We start from the raw sequence: 26,252 nt of genomic DNA on the forward strand, positions 1-26,252 counted from the left end.
AAATCACAGCCAATATAGCCAACAGGGAAAAGCAGAAAGCTTTCCCCCTAAGAACTGGAGTAAGACAAAGATGTCCGCTCTCACCACTCGGCTTCAACGTAGTGCTGGAGGTCCTCGCCGGAGCAATCAGGCAAGACAAAGAAATAACACTTACCCCCAGTGTATGTTTTTGTCAGTTTTGTCAAAGATCAGCTGGCTGTAGATACGTGCCTTCATTTTTGGGTCCTTTATTCTGTTTCATTGGTTTATATGTCTTTTTTTTTTTTTTTTCCTGAGTTGGAGTCTCACTATTACCCAGGCTGGAGTGCAGTGGTGTGATCTTGGCTCACTGCAACCTCTGATGCCTGGGTTCAAGCAATTCTCCTGCCTCAGCCTCCCGAGTAGCTGGGATTACAGGCACCCATCACCACGCCCGGTTCTTTTTGTATTTTTAGCAGAGTCGGGGTTTCACCATGTTGGTCAAGATGGTCTTGAACTTCTGACCTCATGATTCATCCACCTCAGCCTCCCAAAGTGCTGAGATTACAGGCGTGAGCCACTGCGCTTGGCCCAAAGTGATTTTTATGAAGGCACAATTAGGGATTAAATGAGACATATCTTACATTCTGAGCTAGTGACAGAAAAATCCCCACCCCATAGCATTTGTGGCTGGGATCTCAGCAGTCAGAACAGACCAAATTCTTACTGCTTCAGGACTGACTGGAGCAATGACTTTTGGAAGCTTTAACTTTAGGTCCCAATGGATCTGAAATATGTGCAAAAGTTTGTGGAATATCAAAACATCTAAAAATCTGATAACTGTCAGCATTGCATTTGGACCCTAGCACATTGATAGTCCCTGGTTATTCTTGCTCCCTAAGCCTTGAACACTCGGTCTCTCTTTTTGTAAAAAGATTTCTAATTCTTCAAATAGGATATAGAGTTTACCTTCTTCACACTAATCCCAGAAATGTTCTGTGAACGTAAGATTATCTGTGAACTAAAGTGCACCCTGCTCCCAGAAAGGAGATCCAAGTATAGGATTTTGCACTTACCAGGTTTCCACAGACGTACATCCGTCTCCAACCAAAGCACAAAGTGCTATCGCAGATCCTTTCGAATGTCCTAGGTAGCTGTTGCCATCAGAAAACAGGTGTGTAAACAGGGGCCAAGGGCTAAATACACTCATACTCCTTGTACAAGCAGGAGAGTGAAGGCTGGGAAGTTTGGCGTGTTCAGAGAATGTTTCAGACGGGGCTACAACAGAGAAGGTAAACAAGAGATGCCAGATAGCCCTGGAAGCAGACGTTTAGGATGATTCTACATTTAAGGAACTCTCAGAAAATACTTGTACTTCATTTTTTTTTTTGTTCTATTTTTGACCCTCGAGGGAAAAAGGGAATTGTATGCCCATTCCATATTATTATTTTATGACCCGCATTCTATGTCTCTAAGAATATGGCTCTCTACGTACACAGAAAATCCGCTTACCAAATGCCATTTCTCACTGGGAAAGTAACTGCCAGGGATTCAGTCTGAGCATGTGGGCAGAAGGGGACATCTTATCTCTGAGATAAAGTTTGGGACACCATGAGGTCATCTTCTTGCTGACAGGTAATTATCATATTACCTACAATGCAGTGACAGTGTGTGCATGGGGATTTGAGATGATCTCAGAAAAATACCTGTGAGACGTTCAAATCACTGAGCGCTAATATTAGCTCTAAGTTTAGATCAACTGAGAAGAGAACAAGAGAGAGAGACAGAGACAGAAAGAGACATCGATACAGAACACAGAAAGAAATAATGAAACAGACAGGAGAAGGGAACACATAGATATAGAGACAGAGAGAAGCAAATACAGAGTTGGGGGAGAAATAATCAGGGGGAAACGTATGTGAGACGTTTGGAGAAATCAGAAATGTTCTGTGTCAGACGGAGGGTATCAGCTACTTCTGAGAATCACAGCTTGTAAGGAGAAGGAGAAGGAGAGGTTCTTGAAGAGATCTCAGCCCAGCCTCTCCCCTGGGCTCTGCATTGTTACAGTTCCCTATGTCTCTCAACATGACTTTTATGGAGTTCCTCAATCAACCCTCCCTCGGCTGCGTCCTCACTAAGTTATTTCAGCCTTCTTGTGTTCTTTGAATTTACATTTTGCTCCGGAGTCATTTTTTGACAAGAGTTTTGCTGTACCTCAGAGTTCAGGATCTGCAAGAAAAATCATCTTCTGCAACAGAAATAACTGATCCTTCAACTACTCTCTGTTCAGTGTGCAACACGGACCACATGACCTAATTCCTCCATAGATGTGTCTTTCCGCTTATTCACCAGCTGAAGACCCAAGTTCCACGGATGAAGAAGCTCAGGGGCTCCTGAATATCAGGAATCCAAAGAGTGAAGGCCTGGGGCTGCCTCTCCTTCACTCCAGCTCAGCCAGTTCACCTAGGGTTTCTTCTTCCATTAACTAATTCTTCATATAGGCAAGGACACCTAACATGTGATGTACACACATGCACATGTACAAATGTATATATTCTAAATGGTGGTGGTGTGCTTTCACCAATGCACCAAGATGGAACAGTCTCTCGTTGTCTGAGATAATACCTGGAGTTCTTTTTTTTGCTTTTTTTTTTTTTTTTCCTGAGACGAAATCTCACTCTGTCACCCAGGCTAGAGTACAGTAGTGTGATCTCGGCTCACTGCAACCTCCACCTCCCAGGTTCATGCGATTCTCCTGTCTCAGCCTCCTGAGTAGCTGGGACTACAGGCGCCTGCCACCACACCCAGCTAATTTTTTTTGTTGTTGTATTTTTAGTAGAGACGAGGTTTCACCGTGTTAGCCAGGATGGTCTTGATCTCCTGACCGCGTGATCCACCTGCCTCGGCCTCCCAAAGTGCTGGAATTACAGGCGTAAGCCACACGCCCGGCCTATTTCTGCTTGTAGGAAGTGTGAATGTAGGTGGGAAGATGAATAACAAGCAGGTAAAGATCCACTACGTCAAACATACTAAGCACATGGACAAGTATACATATGTAGATAAAAACACAAATACATTCAGATGCAACTTACGTAATCATTTATAGATACATCTATGTAATACTTTAGATTTTTAATATGTAGTTATATATTAATATTTGACATGAGAAAAATTGCCATGCAATTTAGAAATAAAGTGAAATTTCAACTTTCTTGTGAGTTATATATATTTTATTAGTAAATTAGAGGGGATCAATTGAAAATAATTGGAATTAAGAAATTCTGTAGTAAGTTGGTATAAAATAAAATAAACGTACTCAAACCATTTACTGTATCATGTGTACCTAGCTTTTATTTATAAGGAATCAAAGGCCTCATTTACAGATTATTAAAGTGATTGAATAATTGTTTACATTGAAATAAATATATAAAAGTCTTATAAATAAAATTTCAAGACACTTCTTTTTTTTTTTTTTTTTTTTTTGAGACAGAGTCTTGCTCTGTCGCCCAGGCTGGGGTGCAGTGGCCGGATCTCAGCTCACTGCAAGCTCCGCCTCCCGGGTTTAGACCATTCTCCTGCCTCAGCCTCCCGAGTAGCTGGGACTACAGGCGCCCGCCACCTCGCCCGGCTAGTTTTTTGTATTTTTTTTTTTTTTTAGTAGAGACGGGGTTTCACCGTGTTAGCCAGGATGGTCTCGATCTCCTGACCTCGTGATCCGCCCGTCTCGGCCTCCCAAAGTGCTGGGATTACAGGCTTGAGCCACCGCGCCCAGCCAAGACACTTCTTAAGTTCATCAATAAACCTCAATTTAAAAAGTTTAGGATAGGAAAACTTCACGTAAATAAGAAACTATTTTCTAAAGCAAATATATAAATGAAATCAAGTCCCAAATTAAAATGATAAGTTTATATATTCATGTATTGCTTTAAATGTTTCAGAAGAACAGAGAGGAACAATAGACAAGTGTGCACGGAAAAGGCAGGGTAGAAATGAATGACACACAAGCCGTGCTGTGACTAATTCCCTAACTCATCCAGGGAGCAGGTGCACGGCCCCTCCTTACTCTCAGGAGTTCCCTGAGCACAGAGGCCTCCAGGTGAGCACAGTAGGGACTGTGTGAGCGGCACCCACAGCTGGGGTGCTTCTCTCTAAAGGAGCAGGTCTTTGGTGGACTCCAGCCTCATCACAGTCAGATCCCACCGAGGCCTGAGCAGCCTCCTTTCCTGTCCTCAGAGGACCCAGGGACCCTGCAGGTGTGGGTGAGGGGTTCATCCTCAGGAGCTCTTGGAAATGAGAAATAAGAGCTGCCAAGGGAGCGGCCGTCTTTCCTCTCTCCAACTTGCCTGCCTCTCTTCCTCCTCCATCAGCCCCAGCATCTTCCCCGTGTCCAAGTCAGGCTGGACCCCAACTCCTCCTGACCCAGCCTGTGCTCCTTCCTCTACTCATCACACATCCTGCAGGACAGGGAGTCATGCATAGCTGTGCTGGGTGTTGCTTTTAGTAGAAAATCTGAACCACTTCGTGTGATACATGAGAGAGGGGAGATTCTAAACCAGGTTTTTACAAATTTTTGCTTTCTCCTAATATTGTGGCTTCATCTCACGAATCTCAGACCCCAGCACTGATGGATACAATTACACGTACCTGCAGCTGCCTCTCCTGGCTTGGTAACCCTTGCAACACAGAGTTATTGGTAGGAGTCGACCAGGCCCAGGGAGGGTTGGAGACTGGGGCAGGTCTAGGATGAGCCACAACCCAGATGCCGCAGGAGGTCAGAAATGAAAGGGCTTTGGGGGTCACTTTCAGGCAGCTCCTTCTTATTCGGATGGGAAAACCCAGGGTGGGAGGGGAAAAAGCTTTCTCAGAAGTTCTGAGGTAGGATGTGGGACTTTGGAGGCGGGGACTCAGTCGCCACCCCAGATTGACACCTAGTTAATATAGGGCGGGAGGAGGGGTAGAAGCCGCTGTTCTTAAGACACGCCCACCAGCGTGGCATCGCAGTTTACCGTTGCCATGGCAACGCCCGGAAGTTACCGCCCTTTTCCAAGGCGAAGACCCACTGACCGGAAGTTACCACCCTTTCCTAGGAATTTCTGCATAGGTGCCCTTTAATTCGCCTATAATTAAAAGCAGGTACAAGAGTGACTGCAGCTGTGTTTCTGAGCTGCTGTTCTGGGCACACTGCCTGCGGGGCAGCCCTGCTACCTGAGGCGGAGTTCCTCTGCTGCTGCTGTGCATGGCCGCTTGACGAGAGGTTGGCGTAACCCTTAAGGGGTTAGGTAACACTAGCTCACCCTTAAATTTTGTTTTATTTTATTTATTTATTATTTATTTTTTTTGAGACGTAGTTTCGCTGTGTTGCCCAGGCTGAAGTGCAATGGCGCCATCTCGGCTCACTGCAACCTCCGCCTCAAGCTCCTAAGTGACTGGGATTACAGGCGCCCGCCACCACGCCCTGCTAATTTTTGTAGTTTTTAGTAGAGAGGGGGTTTTACCGTGTTGGCCAGGCTGGTCTTGAACTCCTGACCTCAAGTGATCCACCCACCTCAGTCTCCCACAGTGCTGGGATGACAGGTGTGAGCCACCGCGCCTAAATTCTTTCTTAGGCAAAGCCAAGAACTGTCCTGGGCTATGCCCCAATCTGGGAGCTCACCTTCCCCGCATCGTCGAGTGACCAGGAAAGGATGATGAGGACAGCGAGTGAGAGGTAGAGAGACTTTCAGCCGAGGCAGGGACAATTAGCAGAGAGGCGAGATGGCTGGACAGCAGAGATGGTGACAGTCAGCGATCCAAGGAGGGGTGGCAATGGGTGAGAGACACGGAGAGGTGGCACTGGGCAAGACAGCAAGAGGTTGCTGAGACAGGTGGAGAGACAGCGAGGACAGGGCAGTCTGTGATCAGGGCTCCAAGAGCGGTCACACTGAGGCCGTAACGATAAACAGCTGCTAATACTGCAGAGCTGTCATACTAACCAGAGGCTTTGCCCTTAGCGCCTTCATCTTTCCCTGGCTGGTGGTGGAGCTCAGCGACGGGCAAGCAGGGGAGACCCCCGCTCCAACCGGCAGGCCCATGGGTTACCAGTCCCCGCACTGGACCCCTGGGTGACAGCTGAGCCCACCCAAGCGGGGGGATCCTGCAGAGACCTTCACCTGGGCCCCATGTGGAAATGTTATTTAGGCTCTTGGGGATGGAGAAGTATCCCCTTTGCCTCCCCACTAATATCTGGTGAGCTATATGGGTAATGTGTGCCCTAGACACCTAAACCTCACCAGAACACAATGCATCCATGAAAGGAACCTGCGTATGTAGCACCTGAATCTAAAAAAATAGAGTAACATTAAAACAACAACAACAGCATCCAAAAGCCGGGTGAGGTGGCTCATGCCTGTAATCCTAGAAGAGATATTTAATTTGATGGAAAATTTTATAATTCTCTAAAATGTAGATATTGTCTAAATAATTTAATTAGATTTATCAAAGCAAGAACTGTCTTTACTTTGAAAAATATTGTATTTATTTACTCAAACAATGAAGAAGTTAGTGGATTACAATGTGATTTAACTAGTACTAAAATTTGGGAACTATTAGAATGCTGGTAAAGTACAGATTAGTTAAAAGAAATAGGTGCTTTAGAAAATCAAGGTAATTTCTGAAAGAATATGTAATAATCAGTAACAGTTTGGTTCCAGAGTTATAAAGAATGGGGAGAAAAGTGGGAGAGCAAGAAAAGAACACTAATTTATGCACACAAACAGGTTCAAACTTCTTAGGAAGGAAATGTTTTGTCACAACAAATAGCATAAATTTAGCAAATTTGTATTAGAGACCAATAAACAAATCCAAAAAAGAAGAAGAGGGGAGTGGTCTACGGAATCAGAGAAGAATCTTACAGATGAATTTATATTATACTAAATAAATGTAGAAGGGGAATAATAAAAGAAAGAGATTCACGAGAAAATATCTGTGAATTTTAGATCAGCTGGGATTATAGATTCCATGCGCCCTTAAAAAACAAGAATTCATGAAAAAGAAAAGACCTTCTCCTTTTCTTTATCAAAGTGATCTTGATGGAGGCACAATTAGAGAATAAACAAGGCATATTTTACTTCCTGGGAGAGTAACAGGAAAATTCCCATCCCACAGCTCTTACGACTTAGATCTTAGCAGTCAGAACAGAACAAGCTTTCACTGCTGATGAACCAAGTACAATGACAACTCTGCGAAGCTTTAGCTCTGCATCATGATGGATTGGGAGCAGGTGCAAAGCCTGTGGGCTATCAAAGCACTTTGACCTCTGGTAAGAGTCAGAGTCATATTTAGACTTTAAAATACTGATATTCTCTAATTATTTCTACTCCCTAATCCTTCAAAATGTAGCCACTTAATATCAAAAAGATATTTTTATTTCTCTGGATGGAAGAGAGAGTTTCCATTCTTCACGCTTAATCCAGAAATTCTCTAGAGACGTAAAATCATCGGTGGGAAAAAAGTGCATACTGCTCCCCAGGACCTATCAAAAAAGTGATGAAGGTTTTTTTTTTTTTTTTTTTTTTTTTTTTTTTTTTTTTTTTTTTTTTTTGAGGCGGAGCCTTCACTCTGTCCCCCAGGCTGGAGTGGGGTGGCACCATCTCAGCTCACTGCAAGCTCCGCCTCCCGGGTTCGCGCCATTCTCCTGCCTCAGCCTCCCGAGTAGCTGGGACTTGGGACTACAGGCGCCCGCCACCGCGCCCGGCTAATTTTTTTTGTATTTTAGTAGAGACGGGGTTTCACCTTGTTAGCCAGGATGGTCTCGATCTCCTGACCTCGTGATCCGCCCGCCTCGGCCTCCCAAAGTGCAGGGATTACAGGCGTGAGCCACCGCGCCCGGCCAAGTGATGAAGGTTTATGGTTTTGTACTCATCACAGAAAGTTTTCGGAAACTCACTGGCGTCACCAACCAAAGCACAACATGCTGCCACCACAGATATTTCTAAATGTCCGAAGTAGCAGCTTCCGTTAGGCAACAGGAGTGTAAGCAGGAGCCAAGAGTGAAACATGCTCTTCATCCTCTTACAAAGACTGTGAGGTTTGGTGTATTCATCCAGAGAGACTTCAAATGCAGCTATGACAGAGAAGGTAGACAAGAGATGTCAGGCATCCCTGGGGTGAGAAAGTTTGGGTGATTCTGTCTCAGAGACAATATCCCTGCTTCTTGTTTTTTGTTGTTTTGTTTTGTTTTTTGTTGTTGTTCAGTTTTTACTCTGAGGGATAAAACGAATTATATGTCCACACCATATTTTTATGATAAACATTTCATTCCTCTAAGAATGAGCATCTGAACCTAAAAAATTAGGTCCACTTACCAAATGCCATTTTTTTGCTGCAGAAGTAGCTGCTGCCATCATCACATTCTGTGCGTCTGTGCAAAAGGGGCATCTTATCCCAGAGATAAAGTTTTGGGACACCATGAGGTCATCTCCTTGCTGATAGGTAATTACCATTTTATCTGTAGGTACAGTGACAGCATTCACATGGGGATTTGAGATGATCTCAGAAAAACACTTGTGAAATGTTTAAATTACTGTAAGTTACTAATAACTATTAGTTGTGATCAATTGGAGTTAGTTTGGCAGAATATGAAAATCTTCGTTGTAATTTCTTTTTTTTTTTTTTTTTTTGAGACAGATTCTCATTCTGTCGCCCAGGCTGGAGTGCAGTGGAGTGATCTCGGCTCACTGCAACCTCCACCTCTTGGATTCAAGTGATTCTTCTGCCTCAGCCTCCTGAGTAGCTGGGACTACAGGCGCGTGCCACCATGCCCGGCTATTTTTTTTTTTTTTTTTTGTATTTATAGTAGAGATGGGGTTTCACCACATTGGCCAGGCTGGTCTCAAACTCTTGACCTCGTGATCCGCCTGCCTCAGCCTCCCAAAGTGTGATCCTCCTGCCTCGACCTCCCAAAGTGATGGGATTAGAAGCATGAGCCACCACCCCCAGTTATGTAATTACTTTTTTAAGGACACTGAAAATAGGGCCTCCAATCTCTTCTGGCTTCTAAGATTTCTACTGAGAAGTCTGCTTCTCACCTGATGGGGCTTGTAGGTGACCTGTCCTTTTTTTCTAGCTGCTTTTAAGGTCTTTTTCGTTTGCATTTACATTGATAAATCTGAGGACTGTGTACCTTGGGGATGGTCATCTTATATATAGTATCTGGCTGGACGTCTCTGTGTTTCTTGGATTTGTGTGTCAAACTCTAGCGAGTTTAGGAAAATATTCATGGACTGTATCCTCAAATATATTTTCCAAGTTGCTTATTCTCTCTCCTCTTTCAGGAATGCTGACAAGTCATATATTTGGTCTCTTTAGATAATATATTTCTCAGAGATTTTGTTCATTTTTAAAAGTATTTTTTCTTTATATTTGACTGATTTGACTCAAACAAGTCTTCAAGCTTTGACATTCTTTTCCTCAGCTTGGTCTATTCTGCTGTTAATGCTTCTCCACGTATGATGAAATTGGCATCGTGAATTTTTCAACTCAAGTAGTTCACTTTGGGTCTTTCTTAAAATTTAATCGTTCATGTCATTAATCACGTTACTGGATTGCTTGGGTTCCTTGGATTGAGTTTCAACTTTGTTCTTGATTTGAATGACCTTCCTTGCGATCCAGATTCCAAATTCTACGTTTGGCGTTTGAGACAATTCATACCGATTAAGGACAATTTCTGGGGAGTTCGTGGGCTGGTTTGGAGATACTAGGAGTTATTTCCCTGATTTTTTTCCTCACCTGGGAGGGTTGCTATTCCTTTCATTGCAAGGGTATAAATTGAGTATAGTCTGCTGGCTTTATTTCTGGAAGTTTTCAGACAACTAAGGCATTGATGAATTCGTGCTCTTGGTTTCTTCCAGGCGGTAGAATTCAGTAGTGGTTTTCGGTGTTGTCGTTTGGCTGCGATCCAGTAGATGGCGCCTGAGAGCAACAGGCAACAGGCTCGCACTCCACTACCTGATGCCTTTGCTGATCTTTGTTCTCGACCTTGATACTTTTGAAAAGGTCAGAGCCGTTTTTTTTTTTGTTTTTGTTTTCTGAGACAGGGTCTCACTTTGTCCCCCAGGCTGCAGTGCAGTGGCACGATCTCGGATCACTGCAGCCTCAACCTTCCCAGGCTCAGGTGGGTGATCCTCCCGCCTCAGCCCCTGAAGTAGCTGGGACTCTAGGCGTGCGCCACCACACTCCGCTAATTTTTGTATTTTCGGTAGAGAGGACGTCTCACCATGTTGCCCAGGCTGGTCTCGAACTCCTGGGCTTAAGCAGTCCTCCCGCCTCGGCCTCCCCAAGTGCTGGGATTACAGGTGTGAACTACCGTGCTCTGGTGTTTCTTCATGTGTAGCAGGACGAGCCGCGGACAAAACCCCTCAGACACCGAGACAGTGAAGGGAGTGGCTTTAATCAGCTGGGAGCCTCCGCAGGCTAGAGTCTTAAAATCGGAGCTGGTCAGATGCTCAACTTCTGTCCCTTTGAAGGGCTCACGACTCTAAGGGAGTCTGCGTGAGAAGGTCGTGATCTGATTGACCAAGCCAGGGGGTAGGTGACAGGGGCTGCAAGCAAAGCACCGGTGGTCAGAGTGAAACAGAACAGAACGGGAGGTTTCACAATGTCCTTCCAGACAACGCCTGGAATGTACAGATAACAACAGTTGCTAGGTCAGGGGTCGAATTTTAACTGCCAGGCTTAGGTCAGGCAGGCCCAGGCCTGGTTTCGGGTCTGGTTCCTAGGTGCCGGGCTACCTGCCTTTAGTTTAGTTTTTAGTCAAACACATCCCTTGTCCTCCTCTGGCTCTGCAGATCTCACCGTCACTTACTCTATGTCTCTGGCCCCAGAAGCCCTTGTTCCCCTCATTCCACCCTCACACTTGGGGCTTGCCTGGGAGTGAGATCCACAGCAACCTGTCTGATGCCTCAAAGAACGTTTGGGGTTAAGACGGGACTTCCTCACCTAAGAACAGGAGCCCCAGGGAGTCGCTGGGGTCCAACCACACCTGAAGGGTGTTCCTGTTACTGCCATAGCATCTGAACACCCACCTGTGGCTGAGGGTCATGGGGCCCACAGGGAACAGGGCTTGGGACTGTCCACTAGGGTGTTGCTGAGAGTCTAGGGTGCAGGGGAGACTGAGTTCTCCTTCCTCAGTCAGAATGAATCTGTCCAGTTGCAGCCGTGAGCCACACTGGAGGGTCCTCTCTTAAAGTCACAACAGGCTCGGGGGGCTGAGAAGGTAGATTGGCTGTAGAATCCTAGGAGAGAAGGAGGCAGTGTGATCTCTGAGGCTCAAGCCTCCCACCTTATCCCTTAGGGCTGGGCTGTGAGGGAGAGATACCCCTGAGAGCAGACCCCTTTCCTGAGGGCAGAGCCTGGGGCTGGGACCCCAAGGTGTCCTCCCACCTGTCACCACCAGCTCCAGGGGGTCAGTGAGCTCTGACAAGTCACTGGGGCTGAAATAGTGACAGTAATGTCATCCTACATATTCATTTGTTATGGACGTGATAGGAGAACTCAGCCTGTCTCCAGGCTGCATTGGGCTCTGTCTGTCCCAGGGCACTGGGCTTCCCTCCTTTTTTTTTTTTTTTTTTTTTTTTTATGTTTCGTAGATGGAGTCTTGCTCTGTTACCAGGCTGGAGTGCAGTGGCACAATTTCGGCTCAGTGAAACTTCCGCCTCCCAGGTTCAAGCGATTCTCCTGCCTCAGCCTCCCAAGTAGTTGGGACTACAGGTGCCCACCACCACACCCAGCTAATTTTTGTATTTTTAGTAGAGACGGGGTTTCACCATGTTGGCCAGGCTGGTCTCGATCTCTTGACCTCATGATCCGCCCGCCTCAGCCTCCCAAAGTGCTGGGATTACAGGCGTGAGCCACCGCACCCAGCCCTGGGCTTCCCTCTTTATCCAGTCGGTACTCCTGGGCCTCCAGGTTCCCCTGACACCAGACACACAGGCCTCTCCCAGGTGATCACAGAGCCTGTCTCAGCCCATGGGGAGGGTTTGGGGAAGGAATGGTTCCTGAAATGGAACCAGAGACTGGATCCCAAGATCTCTTTCACTCCCGGTCCTCCAGCTTAGTCCAAAACCCGTCCCTGTTTTATCACCCTCAGCCCCGAAAGACTGTGCCCCCCAACCCCGAGAGCCCAGGGGCTGGAGTAAGAGGGAGGCTCGTGGAGAACCTGGTAGCCCCTTCTCCCTCCATCACTGACTGAGGCAGAGAAGCATGAACATGGTGATGCCTGCTCTGGGGGCTCCAGCTGTGGGAGAGGAGACCACAGGGCCCTCCAAGACAGAGAGGTACACGGATGTGGTCACTCAGAGCCTGCTGCTGCCCGTCCAGGTCCCCACAGCTGTGGACCCACAGGAAGGGAAACTGCTTTTCCCTGGGCTTGGCTCTGGTTTTCCCTGGGTGGGGAGGGGGGTGGCTTGGGAGGATCCCAGACCCTCTGGACACATGAGCCTCCTCCACATGAGCCTCTGCTCCCCTCCCCTGCCCCAGGTCACCGTCACTGCTGCAGGTGGGAAAGGACAGGCCCCTATGGAATCGGGTCCTGGGAGGCTTCCCTGGGAGGTGTCCTCTCCCAGGAGGTCCCAGCTGGGAGTCAGAGCTGAAAGGAACTTTCCCACCCTGGGCCGACCACTCGGAGGAGACATTGTGTGCACCGTAGCATCTGTACTGGCCCCCGTGGGAGCCCCTCACAGGGTTCAGGGTGAAGCTGGCCTGGGAGAGCCCAGCCTGGGACTGCTGTCCAGGGCGCTGGGGGAGGCCATCGCCCCCCTGCTTGTACAGAGCGTATCTGATGTAGCTGACATCAGAGCCACACTGCAGGGTCAGGTTCTCTCCGGGGGCCACGACAGGGCCCTGCAGGGTCAGGAGGGAGGGCTTCCTAGACACACCTGGAGGGACAGTCGAGTCGGGACTCGGAGGGGCTGGTTCCTCCCACGCCCCTTCCTTCTGGAGCCTTCCTCACTAGGGTTTCCAGTGTCCTTGTTTTTTTCTCATCCTGTATTTGTGTCCCCAGGGCCCCCGTCTTCCCCTTGTCTTTTCTTCGTCTTCCCCTCGTCTTTTCTTGTTCGTGGGCTAGCCTGAGGGTAAGGCTCCCAACAGCTCAGCCGCTGCCCTGACTTTGTGTAAGGAAAAGCTACGGCTTCTTACCTGACACCAGTAGCTGCAGGGGGTCACTGGGTTCTGACCACACGTACGGGGTGTTGTTTTCATAGCCGTAGCATCTGAACGTACCCCTGTTGCTGAAGGTCAGGGGACCCACGGGGAACAGGGCCTGGAACTTTCCATGGTTGTGTTGGTGTGAGTCCAGGGTCCAGGAGAGCCTGTGGTCTTCTTCCTCGATCAGAGTGAACCTGCCCAGTCCCAGCCGTGAGGCACACCGGAGGGTCACGTTCACTCCTGAGGTCACCACAGGGCTCGGCAGGGCGGACAGGTTGGGTCTGCTGTAGGCTTTCAGGAGAGCAAAGGGCAGCTGTGTTTACGTGGGGCTCACACCTCCCACTTTATCCCACAAGGCTGGGCTGTGAGAGGGGAGACCCCTTGGGAGCTGAGAGCTGACCCGCTTCCCGAGGGCAGAGCCTGGGGCTGGGACCCCTGAGTGTCCTCTCACCTGTCACCACCAGCTCCAGGGGGTCGCTGGGCTCTGACCAGCCTGCAGGGCTCTGATAGTAACAGTGATATCGCCCTGCGTGTTCCCACATCATGGATGGGATGGAGAATTTGACCCTGTTTTCGGACTCCAGTGTTTTTAACATGTGCCTCGACATTGAGTTTCCCTCTTTATCCAGACGGTACTCCTGGGCCTCCAGGGCGCCCTGACACCAGATGGTCACGGGCTTTTTCCAGATGATCACGGGACCTGGCTCGGCCCACAGGATGGGTTTGAGTAGGTTCTCTGGAAGGAAACCACAGGTTAGGTCTAAGATGTCCCCAACCCTCAGATTCCAGCTCTCAGCCCCAGGACCCCCCATCATCCGCATCAGTCAGCCCAGAACTGCTGTCTCCACCCCCAGCTGCCCGGGGGTGGTCCCTTGTCCCCAGAGAGGAGGAGGGACCTGGGACAGCTGGGGACAGACTCACCTGCCTGCAGGCAGGTCCTGGGGCCCAGGCTCAGCCCTGGAAGAGAGTTCCCTGTGAGAGATTTGCCCCCAAAGCCTGAGCAGGTCTTCTTCTTTTCCTCGAGCCCCTGGGGTGTCCTAATTGACCATGGCCTGGCTATGGATTGGGATCTCTCTCCTAGACTAGGGTCTCTCCTCCCCCTCTTAAGATCTCACCAAAGCAGAGCAGGGTTGTGAGAATGGGGGTCATGGCATCTCCTCCTCCTGGCCCTGGCTGTGCAGGCAGGTGTGAGCACGGTGCCCGTAGACAGACAGACACATGGTGTGTAGGCACACGGAGGCTGGGTCCTCCCCACCACAAGGTCATCCCATCAGCAGCCCCACAGAAAGAGGAACTGCCCCTCCCCAGGAGCCTGGCTCTCATTTCCCAGCCCCTCTGGAAACAACTTCTTCTGTAAAGACTTCAAGGGCAGAAGAATAAGATGAGAAACTCAGCCCAGGTCTGCAGGGGACTGTGACTCCTGTAGTCTGTGAGGACCTTGTTGCTCAGCCAACATGAAGTGAGCCCATGAGGGTGAGGAGCTGCAGACCCCACTGTCTGTTTGGGGCAGAGACAGCAGGAGTAGGTGGGGCTGTGGTGCCTCTTGCTCTGTTCTCAGCTTCATCTCTTTTGCTCAAAGGTCAACCCCCTACATTTTCAAATCTTCTCATTCCACTCACCCAGCACCTTCTGTGACCCCCAAGTAGGGTAAGGCATGGAGTTAGAGTGAGAATCACCCCCACTTTCATGACTTTTTTCATCCCTTTCTGAGATGGGTTTGCCCTATGACTGGTCCCTGCTGTTTTTTCTTCCTTTTCTATACAGGCCAGGGCTCTCCTAGCACAGGGATGCATGCTGAGGGTTTAGAATCTTAATGGATGTGGTGCTTGGAGCTCCTGTACTGAGACCAAAATCTTTAGGGGGTCACTGGGCATAAGGAAGAGCTATGTGGACCACAGCACTAGTAGGTCCCCCTGTGGGCTGAAGTCAAAGGACTTAGTGTAAACTTGGCCTGAGAGAGTAAGGTCATGTCTTTCAATCGATGGTTTTGGGGAGGCGTAAGTGACCTGTCCTTGGACAGACAGAAGGTACCCAACCAGATCTCTGAGTAGCACTGCAAGGTCAAATTCTCTCCCAAGAACACTAAGGGTCCTGGCTCAGACAAAGGGAGGGTTTCTTGAACATTTCTAGGAAATACCAAGGTTGTAGTGTGTACAAAGCAGCCCGTTCCCACAAGTCCTGGACCCTGAACTGGGAGACTGGCCTCCTCTCTCTCAGCTCCTGTTAGACTCTTGGTGTGGGTCTGTATAATCTCCAGGCCTCTCACTCTCCTTTTCTAAGTTGCTCTCCTTGGATCACTGCCTCATTTTCTCCTCTACTCTAGGACCCTCTCCCTGGACCCTCATCACCAGGGATGACCCTGGTCCCAGGGCCCTGAGCATATAATCAAGACAGGGGGCTAGGCCGGGCACGGTAGCTCACCCCTGTAATCCCAGCACTTTGGGAGGCCAAGGTGGGTAGATCACAAGGTCAAGAGACTGAGACTATCTTGCCTAACATGGTGAAACCCTGTCTCTACTAAAAATACAAAAATTAGCCGGGTGTGGGGAGTGTGCCTGTAATCTTAGCTACTTGGGAGGCTGAGGCAGGAGAATTGCTTGAACTTGGGAGGCGGAGGTTGTGGTGAGCCGAGTTCGCACCACTGCACTCCAGCCTGGCAACAGAGCAAGACTCTGTCAAAAACAAAAACAGGCTGGGTGCAGTGGCTCAAGCCTGTAATCCCAGCACTTTGGGAGGCCGAGGCGGGCGGATCACAAGGTCGGGAGATCGAGACCATCCTGGCTAACACGGTGAAACCCCGTCTCTACTAAAAATACAAAAAACTAGCCAGGCGAGGTGGCGGGCGCCTGTGGTCCCAGCTACTCGGGAGGCTGAGGCAGGAGAATGGCGTAAACCCGGGAGGCGGAGCTTGCAGTGAGAGCAAGACTCCGTCTCAAACAAAAACAAAAACAAAAACAAACAAACAAAAAAGACAGGGGGCTAAACGGGAGCTCCTCATCTGCAACCAAGTTGTCCAGTGGGGCCCTGGGAGCTGACTACAGGTAGGAAACACTGTGTCCACCATAGTGTCTGTGCCGGCTCCCATGAGTGTGGCTCACAGGGCCCAGGGGGAAGTCAGAGCTGCCCATCTAAGCCCAGAGGAGATGTGAACCTCTCCCTCATTGCTGGCCAGCACAAGTCGGTGAAAGCCAGACACCAAATGACACTGGAGGGTCAGGCTGTCTCCTGAGGGCACCTGTGAGCATGGCTGGGCTTAGCGGAAGTGCTGGGGGCTGCCTGTGCTCCCCTGATACCAGCAGATAGTGGTATTTTAGGGAATAAACACCCTATATTGCCCACTAGGATCTGCAGGGATAGGGAGTTCTCAGTGGGCTCATCCTGATACCTCCCACTCTGAGGTTCTGTCCCTAAGAGGAGAGTGTCACCGAATGCCTCACGTCACCCTAGGGTTTCCCTGGCACCCAGCATGGAACAGTGATTCTGGGGACCTTGCGGGCAGATATAGTCAAACAGAGGCTCTCATACCTGGGGGATTCCTCAAGAGGAAGCTTGAGATGCAGAGAGTCCCTGGGCTGTGACCATGCCTACGGGTAGGAGCTAGAAGAACCATCGTATCTTTTTTTTTTTTTTTTTTTCCAGATGGAGTTTCACTCTTGTTGTCCAGGCTGGAGTGCAGTGGTGCGATCTCAGCTCACTGCAACCTCCGCCTCCCAGGTTCGAGTGATTCTCCTGCCTCAGCCTCCTGAGTAGCTGGGATTACAGGCGTGCACCACCACCCTTGGCTAATTCTGTATTTTTAGTAGAGATGGGGTTTCTCAGTGTTGATCAGGCTGGTCTCAAACTCCCGACCTCGGGCGGTCCGCTCACCTCGGCCTCCCAACGTGCTGGGATTATAGGCGTGAGCCACCATGCCTGGCTGAACCATAGTATCTTTGGTTCTCTGCATGGGTGCTGTTCCCAGGGCACACAGGGAAGAGACCTTGGCCCCTCTCATGAGAGAATCTCAATTCCATGTTTCAGGGCTGGTCAACTCCTCCTTCCTTCAGCAGATGGAAAGTGCCTGATGTGTCCAATGACAAGAGAGAAGCAAGCAACTCATAACATACAGGAAACATAAGGCTACCAGCAGATTTCTCAGCAACAATTTTTCAGGCCAGGAGAGAGTTGGATGATATATTTGAAGTGCTGAAGGTAAAAAAAAAAAAAAAAATCCTGCCAACAAAGAATAAAACATCCAGTAAGGTTATCCCTCAGACATAAAAGAGAGATAAATACTTTTTCATACAGATAAACGCCATGGAACTCATCGCCACGAGAACTGCCTACAATGAATGGTAACAGTAGTTCTTCAATTTGAAATAAAATTACAATGAAAACATGAAAACAAATAACAGCATAACACTTACTGTGAAGTAAAACATAGTCAAATTCAGAATGTCCAGTGATGTAATTACAGTGTAGAAACCACTTTTACTCTAGTAAAAGAGTTAAAAGACAAAAATACTAACAGTAGTTTCACCTAAAATAATTTGTTAATGGATACATAATATATAAAACCTGGAAACTGTTACATCAATAGCATATGTGGATACCAGAAGTTAAAACATACAAATTTTGCATACAATAGAAGTTAAGTTTTTATTAGCCTAAAAAAATCAGAAAACAACAAAATGTCAGTCATATGCTCTTACCTAGAAATAATTGCTTTAAATGTAAATGGATTAAATTCCCCAATTAAATGACACAAAGTGACTGAATTAAATATATAAGATCCAACTCTGCAACCTAAAAGAGATTCATTTTAGCTTTAAGAATACAAGTATGTCGAAAGTGAGGGAATAGAAAAAGTTATTTCACACAAATGGAAGCAAAAAGAGAGCAGGGGGTACTTATACTGATATCAGACAAAATGCAATTTCAGTCAAAAATTACAATAAGAGACAAACAGGATTATTATAATGGGGTTGAGTCACCATAAAGGAGGTGCAGCTTGGGGCCAGCCTGGCTTATGTCAGTGACTGGTATCCGTTTTTTGGGAAAGCCAGGACAATGAGGTAACAGTTCCTGATTCCCAGCAGGCAGTTGTGAAGTGGGGTTCCGGGAGGAAGAAGAGAGTTTGGAGATTTCAACACGGGAGTCGTCTAATCAGGTGTAAAAGGGAGGTCCCAAATGGCGATATCACCAAAGGGACAGGAGTAAACCCTCAGGAGACAACCTGGGCTGGGCTGTGAGAGCCTCTGACACAGGGTAGGAGAATGGGGAAAATGGAAAGAGAGGTGAAGGTTGAAGAGAAATGAAATCCTGTCTTAGACCTGAGAGACAAAAGAGAATTACAAAGGAGGAGGGTATAGGGTAGTGATTATGAGTATTAGACCTTAAGGAAAATCCTTGGATGCAAGAGACTGAGAAACCGAGGAGAAGCTGGGGCATGTCACTGCTGCTCCCCAATGTCCAACTCAGATTCTGTCCGGATCCAACAGGGGCACCCTTCCCTTGAGGTGCTCCATGAAGCGCACAGTCCGAGATGGGCTCTGGATCTCCCTGGGCTCCAGGGTGAGCCTCAGAGCATTTGGAATGTCTCTTTTGGATCCTGGGGTCTAACCTGTCTGAGGGGAGCCCTCTTGTCCGCATTGCCAAGGTCATTCTTGGCCCCCCTCTGGCTGTGCCAAGCTTCTGCCAGGATCACTGCTAGGATCAGCAAGACCACGCCGGCCAGGCTCATGCAGACAATGTTCTTCACCTTGCAGTTCTGGGTGATGGGGGCTGGGAGCAGAAGAAGAATCACTGACAGGTGGAGAAGAGCCAGCCCAGGCCAGGATCCCTGAAACAGAAGCTCCTTCTGCACTTTCCTGGACAGACCCTGCTTCCAAAACCCAGCACTTTCCCTCCACACAGTACATAGATGACTTACCTGAGGAGGAGTCTGCTTCTGTGGGTGAGGGGCTGACTTCATCAGGGGCTCCTAGGAATCAGAAAACACTCATGAAGGACTGAGGCAGCGTCTCCTCCCCTTCTTGGGCTGACCTCAGCATCCTGAGCCATCTGTGTGACAGTCCCTTTATTGGAAATGCCCCAGCCCTGGATTCCTTGGCAACCACCCACAGCACCTTGAGGTCCCTGGGTTCACAACAGCCAAGTCTTATACAGAGTCAAGTAGAAGGCGCTGGGTTCAGGGTGAGGCTGCCCAATTCACAACTGCCATTGATCAAACCCAGCTGCAAGATATAGGGTGATTCTCACCTTCTCTTGGAACCAGAATTCCCTAGGAGTCAACTGGGGGGACAACATGCCTTCTGTATTTACAAGGATGCAATCCGATTTCAGTGCCCGGTTAGTGTCCACCCAGCCCACTGCAAGAGGCAGGACCCCTGTTCCCCTCAAAGGAAGGGGCAGAGCTTGGGATCCCTGGTTCAACCTTATGTGTGCTCCCAGCCTGGAGTCTGCTGATCTGGCTCTGGGTGAGGGGCTGGGAGCTCCACGGGGACCAGGGCTGCCTTTGCTCTGCCCAGCTCATCTCAGCCCCTTTATCTCCTGGGTAACTTTTATAGACTTCCCATTTTTCCACTCACAGCTTTAAATATTATCATCTGAGCTTCTTGGAAAAGGAATCAGGAATGGGATAAAGTTAGGATGGCCCCTGTGTGTCCATCCCTAAGAAAGGAAGGATGCATTCTGCTCACCCATCCCTTGGAGAGTCCCCTCTGTCTTAATGTCCAGGGATCTCCTGGGGACATAGTTCTGAGCACCCAGTGAAGAGGACCCTGGGTACTGATGGCAGGGGCTGGGCTGGGTCTGCTGGTGGGATCCCCAGCCCCAGTGGATCAGTAAGCACAGACCGTCTATAGAGGTGGTGATTGTCAGAACTCTGAGATCTGCAGGTCCTAAGAGCTCAGACTACAAGGACCATGAGGATGTCACTCTTCCTCCATGGTGCTGAAGCCATGAGTCCTACAGACACTGATAAAGCCAGAATAGGACCAGGAGCACCAGGACCCTGGGAACAGGGAGTGGGAGGATAGGAAGGGTCCAGAGAGGTCTCATGCTGGGCTCACAGCCTCCTAGAATGCTCCGTTCAAATAGCAGAGGGAGAAGAGGAGATTGGAACCCGCCCTTAGGCACACTAAGGTCCAGACAATGGTGACCACTTAGCCCCAACAGGCCAACAGGGAGGCAGAGCGGTAGCTGTCTGTTTCAGAATCAGGGTGGGCGCTCAACCCAGTCACTTTTCATCCTCGTCACGTGTCAGGAACCACTGCCCTGCCCTGAGGCAACATCCCCTTAAAGGGTTTGTGATATGGGATATATACATCCCCTAAAAGGACCATCCTTTTGTATCTTTTATATCAGTGTCCTTTGAAATCTTTGTCATCTTTTTACTATCGTATTTTAAAATTGTACCTATATACTTCTCTAGGTGCATATATATAGCAATATAAACACGGAAACACACCCGGAACACACACACACACAGACACACACAGATACACACAGATATGTGGTCTTTATCATGTTTCCCATATTTAAAAATCACACTTGATATATAGATAGGTAGATGTATGATATAGATACACACGCGCAGACACACTCATGCAGATACACACACTTCTTTCTGATACTCTCTTTCTCCTCGTCACCCTCTTGGAGTCCCTCCCCAGAAGACCCTTTCCCAGAGGGGTCCACACATCCAGGGTTTCCCAGGACAGGTGTGGTGCGATGCCCTCCCCATTTGTGACCAGTATCGCCATCCACTCTCACTCTCCACATGGCGGACGCTCAGGTCTTGCTAGTGCTGATCTAGTGGGGACAGTAGAAGAGGCTTCCAGAGGGCATTGGGGAGCGCCGGTCGGTGACCGAGTGTGGAGTCTGGCTGCCTTAGAAAACCATGGGACTTTAAAAATCATTGCCTCATTTTCTTCCCCCACATGGTAATGAAAAGAGCATTTCCTTTGTGTTGTTGTCGAAAGGAAATGCTTTCGAGGATCAGACACAAAAATCCTATAAATTGGAATTGAAGTGCTGGAAAATGTGGGGCTCCAGTGCTGAGAGAATGCCAGTCTCAACCCCATAAAAAGCCAAGCCCAACCTCAAGCAGGAGAGGGTTGAGGCCCCCACAGCACAGTCCCAGCACAGAAGTCCTTGGGAGTAGACATCCCAGGCTGAGGCTTCTGTTTCTCGGTAGCTGAGGAGGGGTCCCAGGAAGGGGCAGCTGAAATCCCCGCGGACTCCTGCGAATGAGCAGAAGGGTGGGGAGCTGGGGCTTCCTCTGTGCATCCCTGCTCAACCTGGCCTTCATCTCCTGCCCCATCCACCTGGCCCTCTCCATTATAATCGAGACCCTCAGGACTCCCAGGAAAGGGACACAGAGACATGGGGGCCCAGGGAAAGTACTCTGTCTTCTCCAGCTCCACTGAGGGTCCGGACACTCCCTCAGAACATGCTCCTAACCCCAGTACAATGGTCCCAGTACAATGGCACCAGGCACCAGCTGGTCCCTGGGCCATGGACTAACATAGATGAGGCAGGAGCTTCCTCAACTGGACTTGGGGCCAGTTGTATTTGAGGCTGACCTCACCAAGGGGGTTCACTGTACCAACTCATAGGTACCCTAAATTACTTAGGGTAGTGTCACAGCCTCAGGATAAAGCAGGTGAATGCCCTCCAGGGCTGGACGACAGGGGCCACTCCGGGGCACTGAGAATCTGACCCTGCCATGTGGGTCACAGCAGAACAGAGAGAAAAAGGAGAAAAGACATTCAGCGTTAAAGGAGAAATGCCTACTTTCTCCTTCCCTGAGGTATGGGGGAGCCTCCTCGCTGGACCCCAGCTCCAGGACATCTCAAGGCTGACCACTCACAGAAGCATGGATGATATCAAACCAAAGTTTCCCCCAAAGTTCCATCCAGCCCTGGTCAGACCCTGTCACCTGCCCAATGGGAGGTGGGTCACACCCGAGGGGATGTGTTGCCTGGGGCTGTGGCAGGTTCTGCCTCAGTGGAAAGGAATAGGGAGCAGGGACTTCCTGAGTGAAAAGACAGTCATTCCCTTGAATGAGATCTATCCCCTACTCCATCCCTCCACAACCTAGCAGGGCCACCTCTGAGCCCACCCAATACTAGGGCTGAGTGTCCAGGCCCTCTGTGGTGTCCAGTGAGGGCAGAGGGATATGTGCAGAGGGAGAGGGGGAGGCTGTGGACAGAGCCACCCCTGCTGGGACGGGACCCTAGGACCTGGGGGCAAACCTGAGGGCCGAGCTGAGACTGGGGCAGGGCCCAGGTGACGTCCTCACCTTTCACCACCAGCTCCAGGTAGTCACTGTACTGAGACCATTCGGTGGACTTCCTATAGAGGCAGCGATAACGTCCGGCATTTCCTTCACTTACTGAGTCAATACGGAATCTGGCCACGGACTCAGATGGACTAGCTTGAGACACATCCTTAGTATCATTGAACTTGGATCTATCCTCCCTCTCCAGGCGGAATGTGTGAACCCCAACCGGGCCCCGGCACACGATAGTCACAGGCCTCCCCAGGGGGATCACGGTGCCTGGCTCAGCCGAGATGGAGGGTCTGGGCAGGGGCCCTAGGAGGGAAGCAGAGCAGGATGTTAGTGTCCTCCATGAGGAATGGGCTTCCCCTCCTTGTGAAGGGCAGGAAGGAAATAATGCAGAGACTGCCATGACCTCCAGCGCATCGGCACTTGGTGCCCTCGTTTGAGTCAGAGCACTCTTGAGCTGGGTGTAGTGCTTTACGGAATAGAACAGCATACTTCACAATCCCAGGATCAGTTCTGTGCAGCCGCGTGATGGTGTCTGTGCCAATGAGATGGAGCCTTGTTGGTGAAATTCCCCAGAAGGGATGTTAAAGAGCATTAATTAGGCCAGGAGGGCCCTTTGTTGGGAAAAAAAAAATCTGGCTGGGCGCGGTGGCTCACGCCTGTAATCCCAGCACTTTGGGAGGCCAAGGCGGGTGGATCACCTGAGGTCAGGAGTTCAAGACCAGCCTGGCCAACATGGTGAAACCTCGTCTCTACTAAAAAGATAAAAATTAGCCGGGCATGGTGGTGTCCACCTGTAATCCCAGCTACTCGGGAGGCTGAGGCAGGAGAATTGCTTGAACCTGGGAGGCGGAGGTTGCAGTGAGCCGAGATGGTGCCACTGCACTATAGGCTGGGCGACAGAGGGAGAGTCCATCTCAAAAAAGAAAAAAAAAAATCTGCCTTTCCTTCCCTTCTAGCCTGCAAATAAATGTGATGGCTGGAGCAACAACAGCCATTTTGCATCAAGAGGTGAGCTTAGTTCTAGTGGCCTACAACTAAGATTACAGGTCAGAAAGAGGGAACTGGGGACCTGCAGCCCTCGGGACATGCTGGAGCTGTCACATGATCTCTGGTTCCCCTCTAGACAGGGGAAGTGGGTTTTCTTTCTGGCAAGAAATGTGGGCAGAGGTTCTCCAGAACGTATCGGGGGTAAAAATCAACAGAATTCTCTGATTGGTTAAAGGCGAGTTAACAAAAGAAGAATCCAGGATACCTGTCTGCTATTTGGTCCAGGACCAGATATCTGCTATCTGGTCCAGGACAGCCACTGAGAAAGAAAGCAGGGTGGAGGGTGATGGAGAATCACCCTTGTGTGGGTGACAAGCAGAGGTCCAGTTTTGGAGGTTCTTGAAATCAACTATTGGTATCTTGCAGGTATGTGGAGCTGTCGGGAGAGGACTGAGGGGGACGTTCGCGTTGTGTAAATTGGTGTTGGATGCCTCCCAGAGTCCACATGACTCCCACCCAGAGTGACCCTCGGGGTTGGGGTGGGGAGTCCTGCAGACGTGACTCACCTTCCTGTGTGTGGATCATCTGGGCCAGGCAGAGCACTGGAAGAGAAGCCCTAGTGAGAACACCACCCACCACCGGTCAGCCTTCAACTGGAGCCAAGGGTCAGTGTGATGAGGGAAAAGATTGAGCTGCCTGTAGTCTCCAAACCACCCTCATCAACCTTAACTCTCAGTAGGATGGTTTCCTTCCCCAGGCAAAGTTCCAAGGAAACGCCTCTACCAAATACTCCTCTGCCTGTCTTATGTTGAACCCAACCCCATCTCTAATTTCTGTGATATATAAGAGGCCTCAGGTACCTCTGTGATCACCTCGGACCCAGGTGACCCCAAGCGGGCAGGTACCTGCAGAGGGTGACTCTCCTCTCCCAGGGCATCAGATCATCTTGGGCCACAGATAGGGCCTGGACCCCCTCCCCAAGCCGTTCACCCCTCTGTTTCTCAATTCCCACCTTTGTTCCCAAACTCACTGAGGCCCAGGAAGGTGGTGGGAGGGAGGTTCATGGCTCAGCCTCTCCAGTCCTCTCTGTCCTTGTCTTGTGATGTCAGGACAGGTCCTGCAGTCCAGAAGAGTGCAAAATGTTCTCACAGGGCCTCATGACAGGACTCAACATACATGCCTCACAGGAAGGAAGGCTGTCAGCTCTCAGTCCAAATTCAGCTTCCGCTGTGTGACCACAGGGAGGCCTTAGTTTCTGCAAGGCGTTTCTAGTGAGATATTTCATAACTAGGCTGAGCCCATATCCAGATAAAACCCACACATTGTTAACTGGTGACAGATAGATAGATGAGAGATGAAGGATGAATGTATGCAAGATGGATGGATGGATGGATAGATACATGGATAGATCGATGGATGGATGGGTGGATGGATGGATGGATGGACGGATAAATAAATGGATGGATAGATGGATGCATGGATGGATGGATGGATGTGTGCATGGATGGATGGAGGCAAGATGGATGGATGAATACATGGATAGATGGATGGATGGATACATGGATAGATGGATGGATGGGTGAGTGGATGGATGGATGGATGGGTGGGTGGATGGATAAATAAATGGATGGGGAGGTGGATGGATGCATGCATGGATGGATGGATGGATAAATGAATAATGGATGGATGGATACATGGATAGATGGATGGATGGGTGGGTGGATGAATGGATGGATGGATGGGTGGGTGGGTGGGTGGTTGGATAAATAAATGATGAATAGATGGATGTATGGATAGATGGATGGATACATGGATGCACGGATGGATGGGTGGATGGAGGTATGTATGTATGGATGGATGGATGGACAGACAGGGTATAATGGGGCCTGGGAAACTTACTGGCTGGGCTTCAGCTTCTAATAGGCTGATGGTTCTCTGGCAACACATTTCCACACAAATGCTTAGATTCCCCACAGGCAAAAAAAGGAACCATAAAATTATCCTGACAACTTCATATTGTCATATCTGCAAGATGCATAGCACAGAGGGATTTGGCACATTGAGAGGATACTCATCCTAGTTCTGTTCGTGTTCTCCAGGGGGGGCTGCACCCTAGGTGGGGCTATTATGTCCTTGTCCCTGCCCCTTCTCAGCCTAGTATTGGGTGGGCTCAGAGCTGGCCCTGCTGGGCTGTGGAGGGATGGAGTGGGGGGTAGGACAGCATGTTCCTGTCCCTGACACCTTGTGTCACTGGGATGTGACTCTGATACCTGAGTTCTGCTCTCTCACCTGGCCCCAGGTTATATCCCGTCATTAGAGGGAACTGCAGCAGCGTGCAGAACTGAGGGAGGAGGCTGGACATGGCCAGTCTGATGCTTTCAAATGTCCTCATTCTAAACTGAATGCTCCCTAGTCTGCAGATGTGAATGCACTAAAGAAACAATGTGCAAACATTTGTGGATGGGGCTTCCTGGACTGAGGATCCTGCAGACACCTAGATAGGCCTGGGATGGTGGTGGATTCTGGTCGGTGCCCTGACGGGCTTCCCTTGCCCATTTATGGTACAGAACATGGGTTCTGTGAATAGGGAAGGGTGGCCGCCTAGCCCCATCCCTGAAGACTGGGAATCTTCATCATTTCCTCTATCTGTGCATTCGCGGAAGTCTACACTTTACTCTCAGGCCACTCTTAAGAGCTCCTTTGATAGCGCCGAAAGACTACATTTCTGTAGATCTTCATTCTTTTTGAATTTTCTATTTGCCACAGTGCTTCCAGATAGGTAAAGACATGCCTTGGATCCTGAAATCTGCAGTGGCCTGCTTTGAAATTCCATCACCTGCTCACACGGGGG

At 49.3% G+C, this 26,252-nt stretch overlaps 2 protein-coding genes across 2 annotated transcripts; both read right to left on the reverse strand.

Moving 5' to 3' along the window:
- Positions 1-2,244: 2,244 nt before the first annotated feature.
- LOC112611930 (leukocyte immunoglobulin-like receptor subfamily A member 4) lies at positions 2,245-14,286 on the reverse strand. Its single transcript, XM_025365886.1, has 9 exons — positions 14,253-14,286; positions 14,059-14,094; positions 13,589-13,873; positions 13,129-13,428; positions 12,600-12,869; positions 12,274-12,377; positions 11,853-11,907; positions 10,933-11,175; positions 2,245-2,351 (listed from the first exon to the last, which is right to left on the reverse strand). Exons 1-9 carry the CDS (start codon positions 14,284-14,286, stop codon positions 2,245-2,247), a joined length of 1,434 nt encoding a protein of 477 aa, XP_025221671.1.
- A 4,157-nt stretch (positions 14,287-18,443) lies between these two features.
- Positions 18,444-24,465, reverse strand: LOC112611932 (leukocyte-associated immunoglobulin-like receptor 1). Its single transcript, XM_025365887.1, has 7 exons — positions 24,432-24,465; positions 23,968-24,003; positions 22,340-22,717; positions 19,818-19,976; positions 19,049-19,099; positions 18,740-18,900; positions 18,444-18,449 (listed from the first exon to the last, which is right to left on the reverse strand). Exons 1-7 carry the CDS (start codon positions 24,463-24,465, stop codon positions 18,444-18,446), a joined length of 825 nt encoding a protein of 274 aa, XP_025221672.1.
- Between the last annotated feature and the right edge of the window lie 1,787 nt (positions 24,466-26,252).

This window comes from Theropithecus gelada, chromosome 19 (genome assembly GCF_003255815.1).
Source record: "Theropithecus gelada isolate Dixy chromosome 19, Tgel_1.0, whole genome shotgun sequence".
NCBI classification, from domain to species: Eukaryota; Metazoa; Chordata; class Mammalia; order Primates; family Cercopithecidae; genus Theropithecus; species Theropithecus gelada.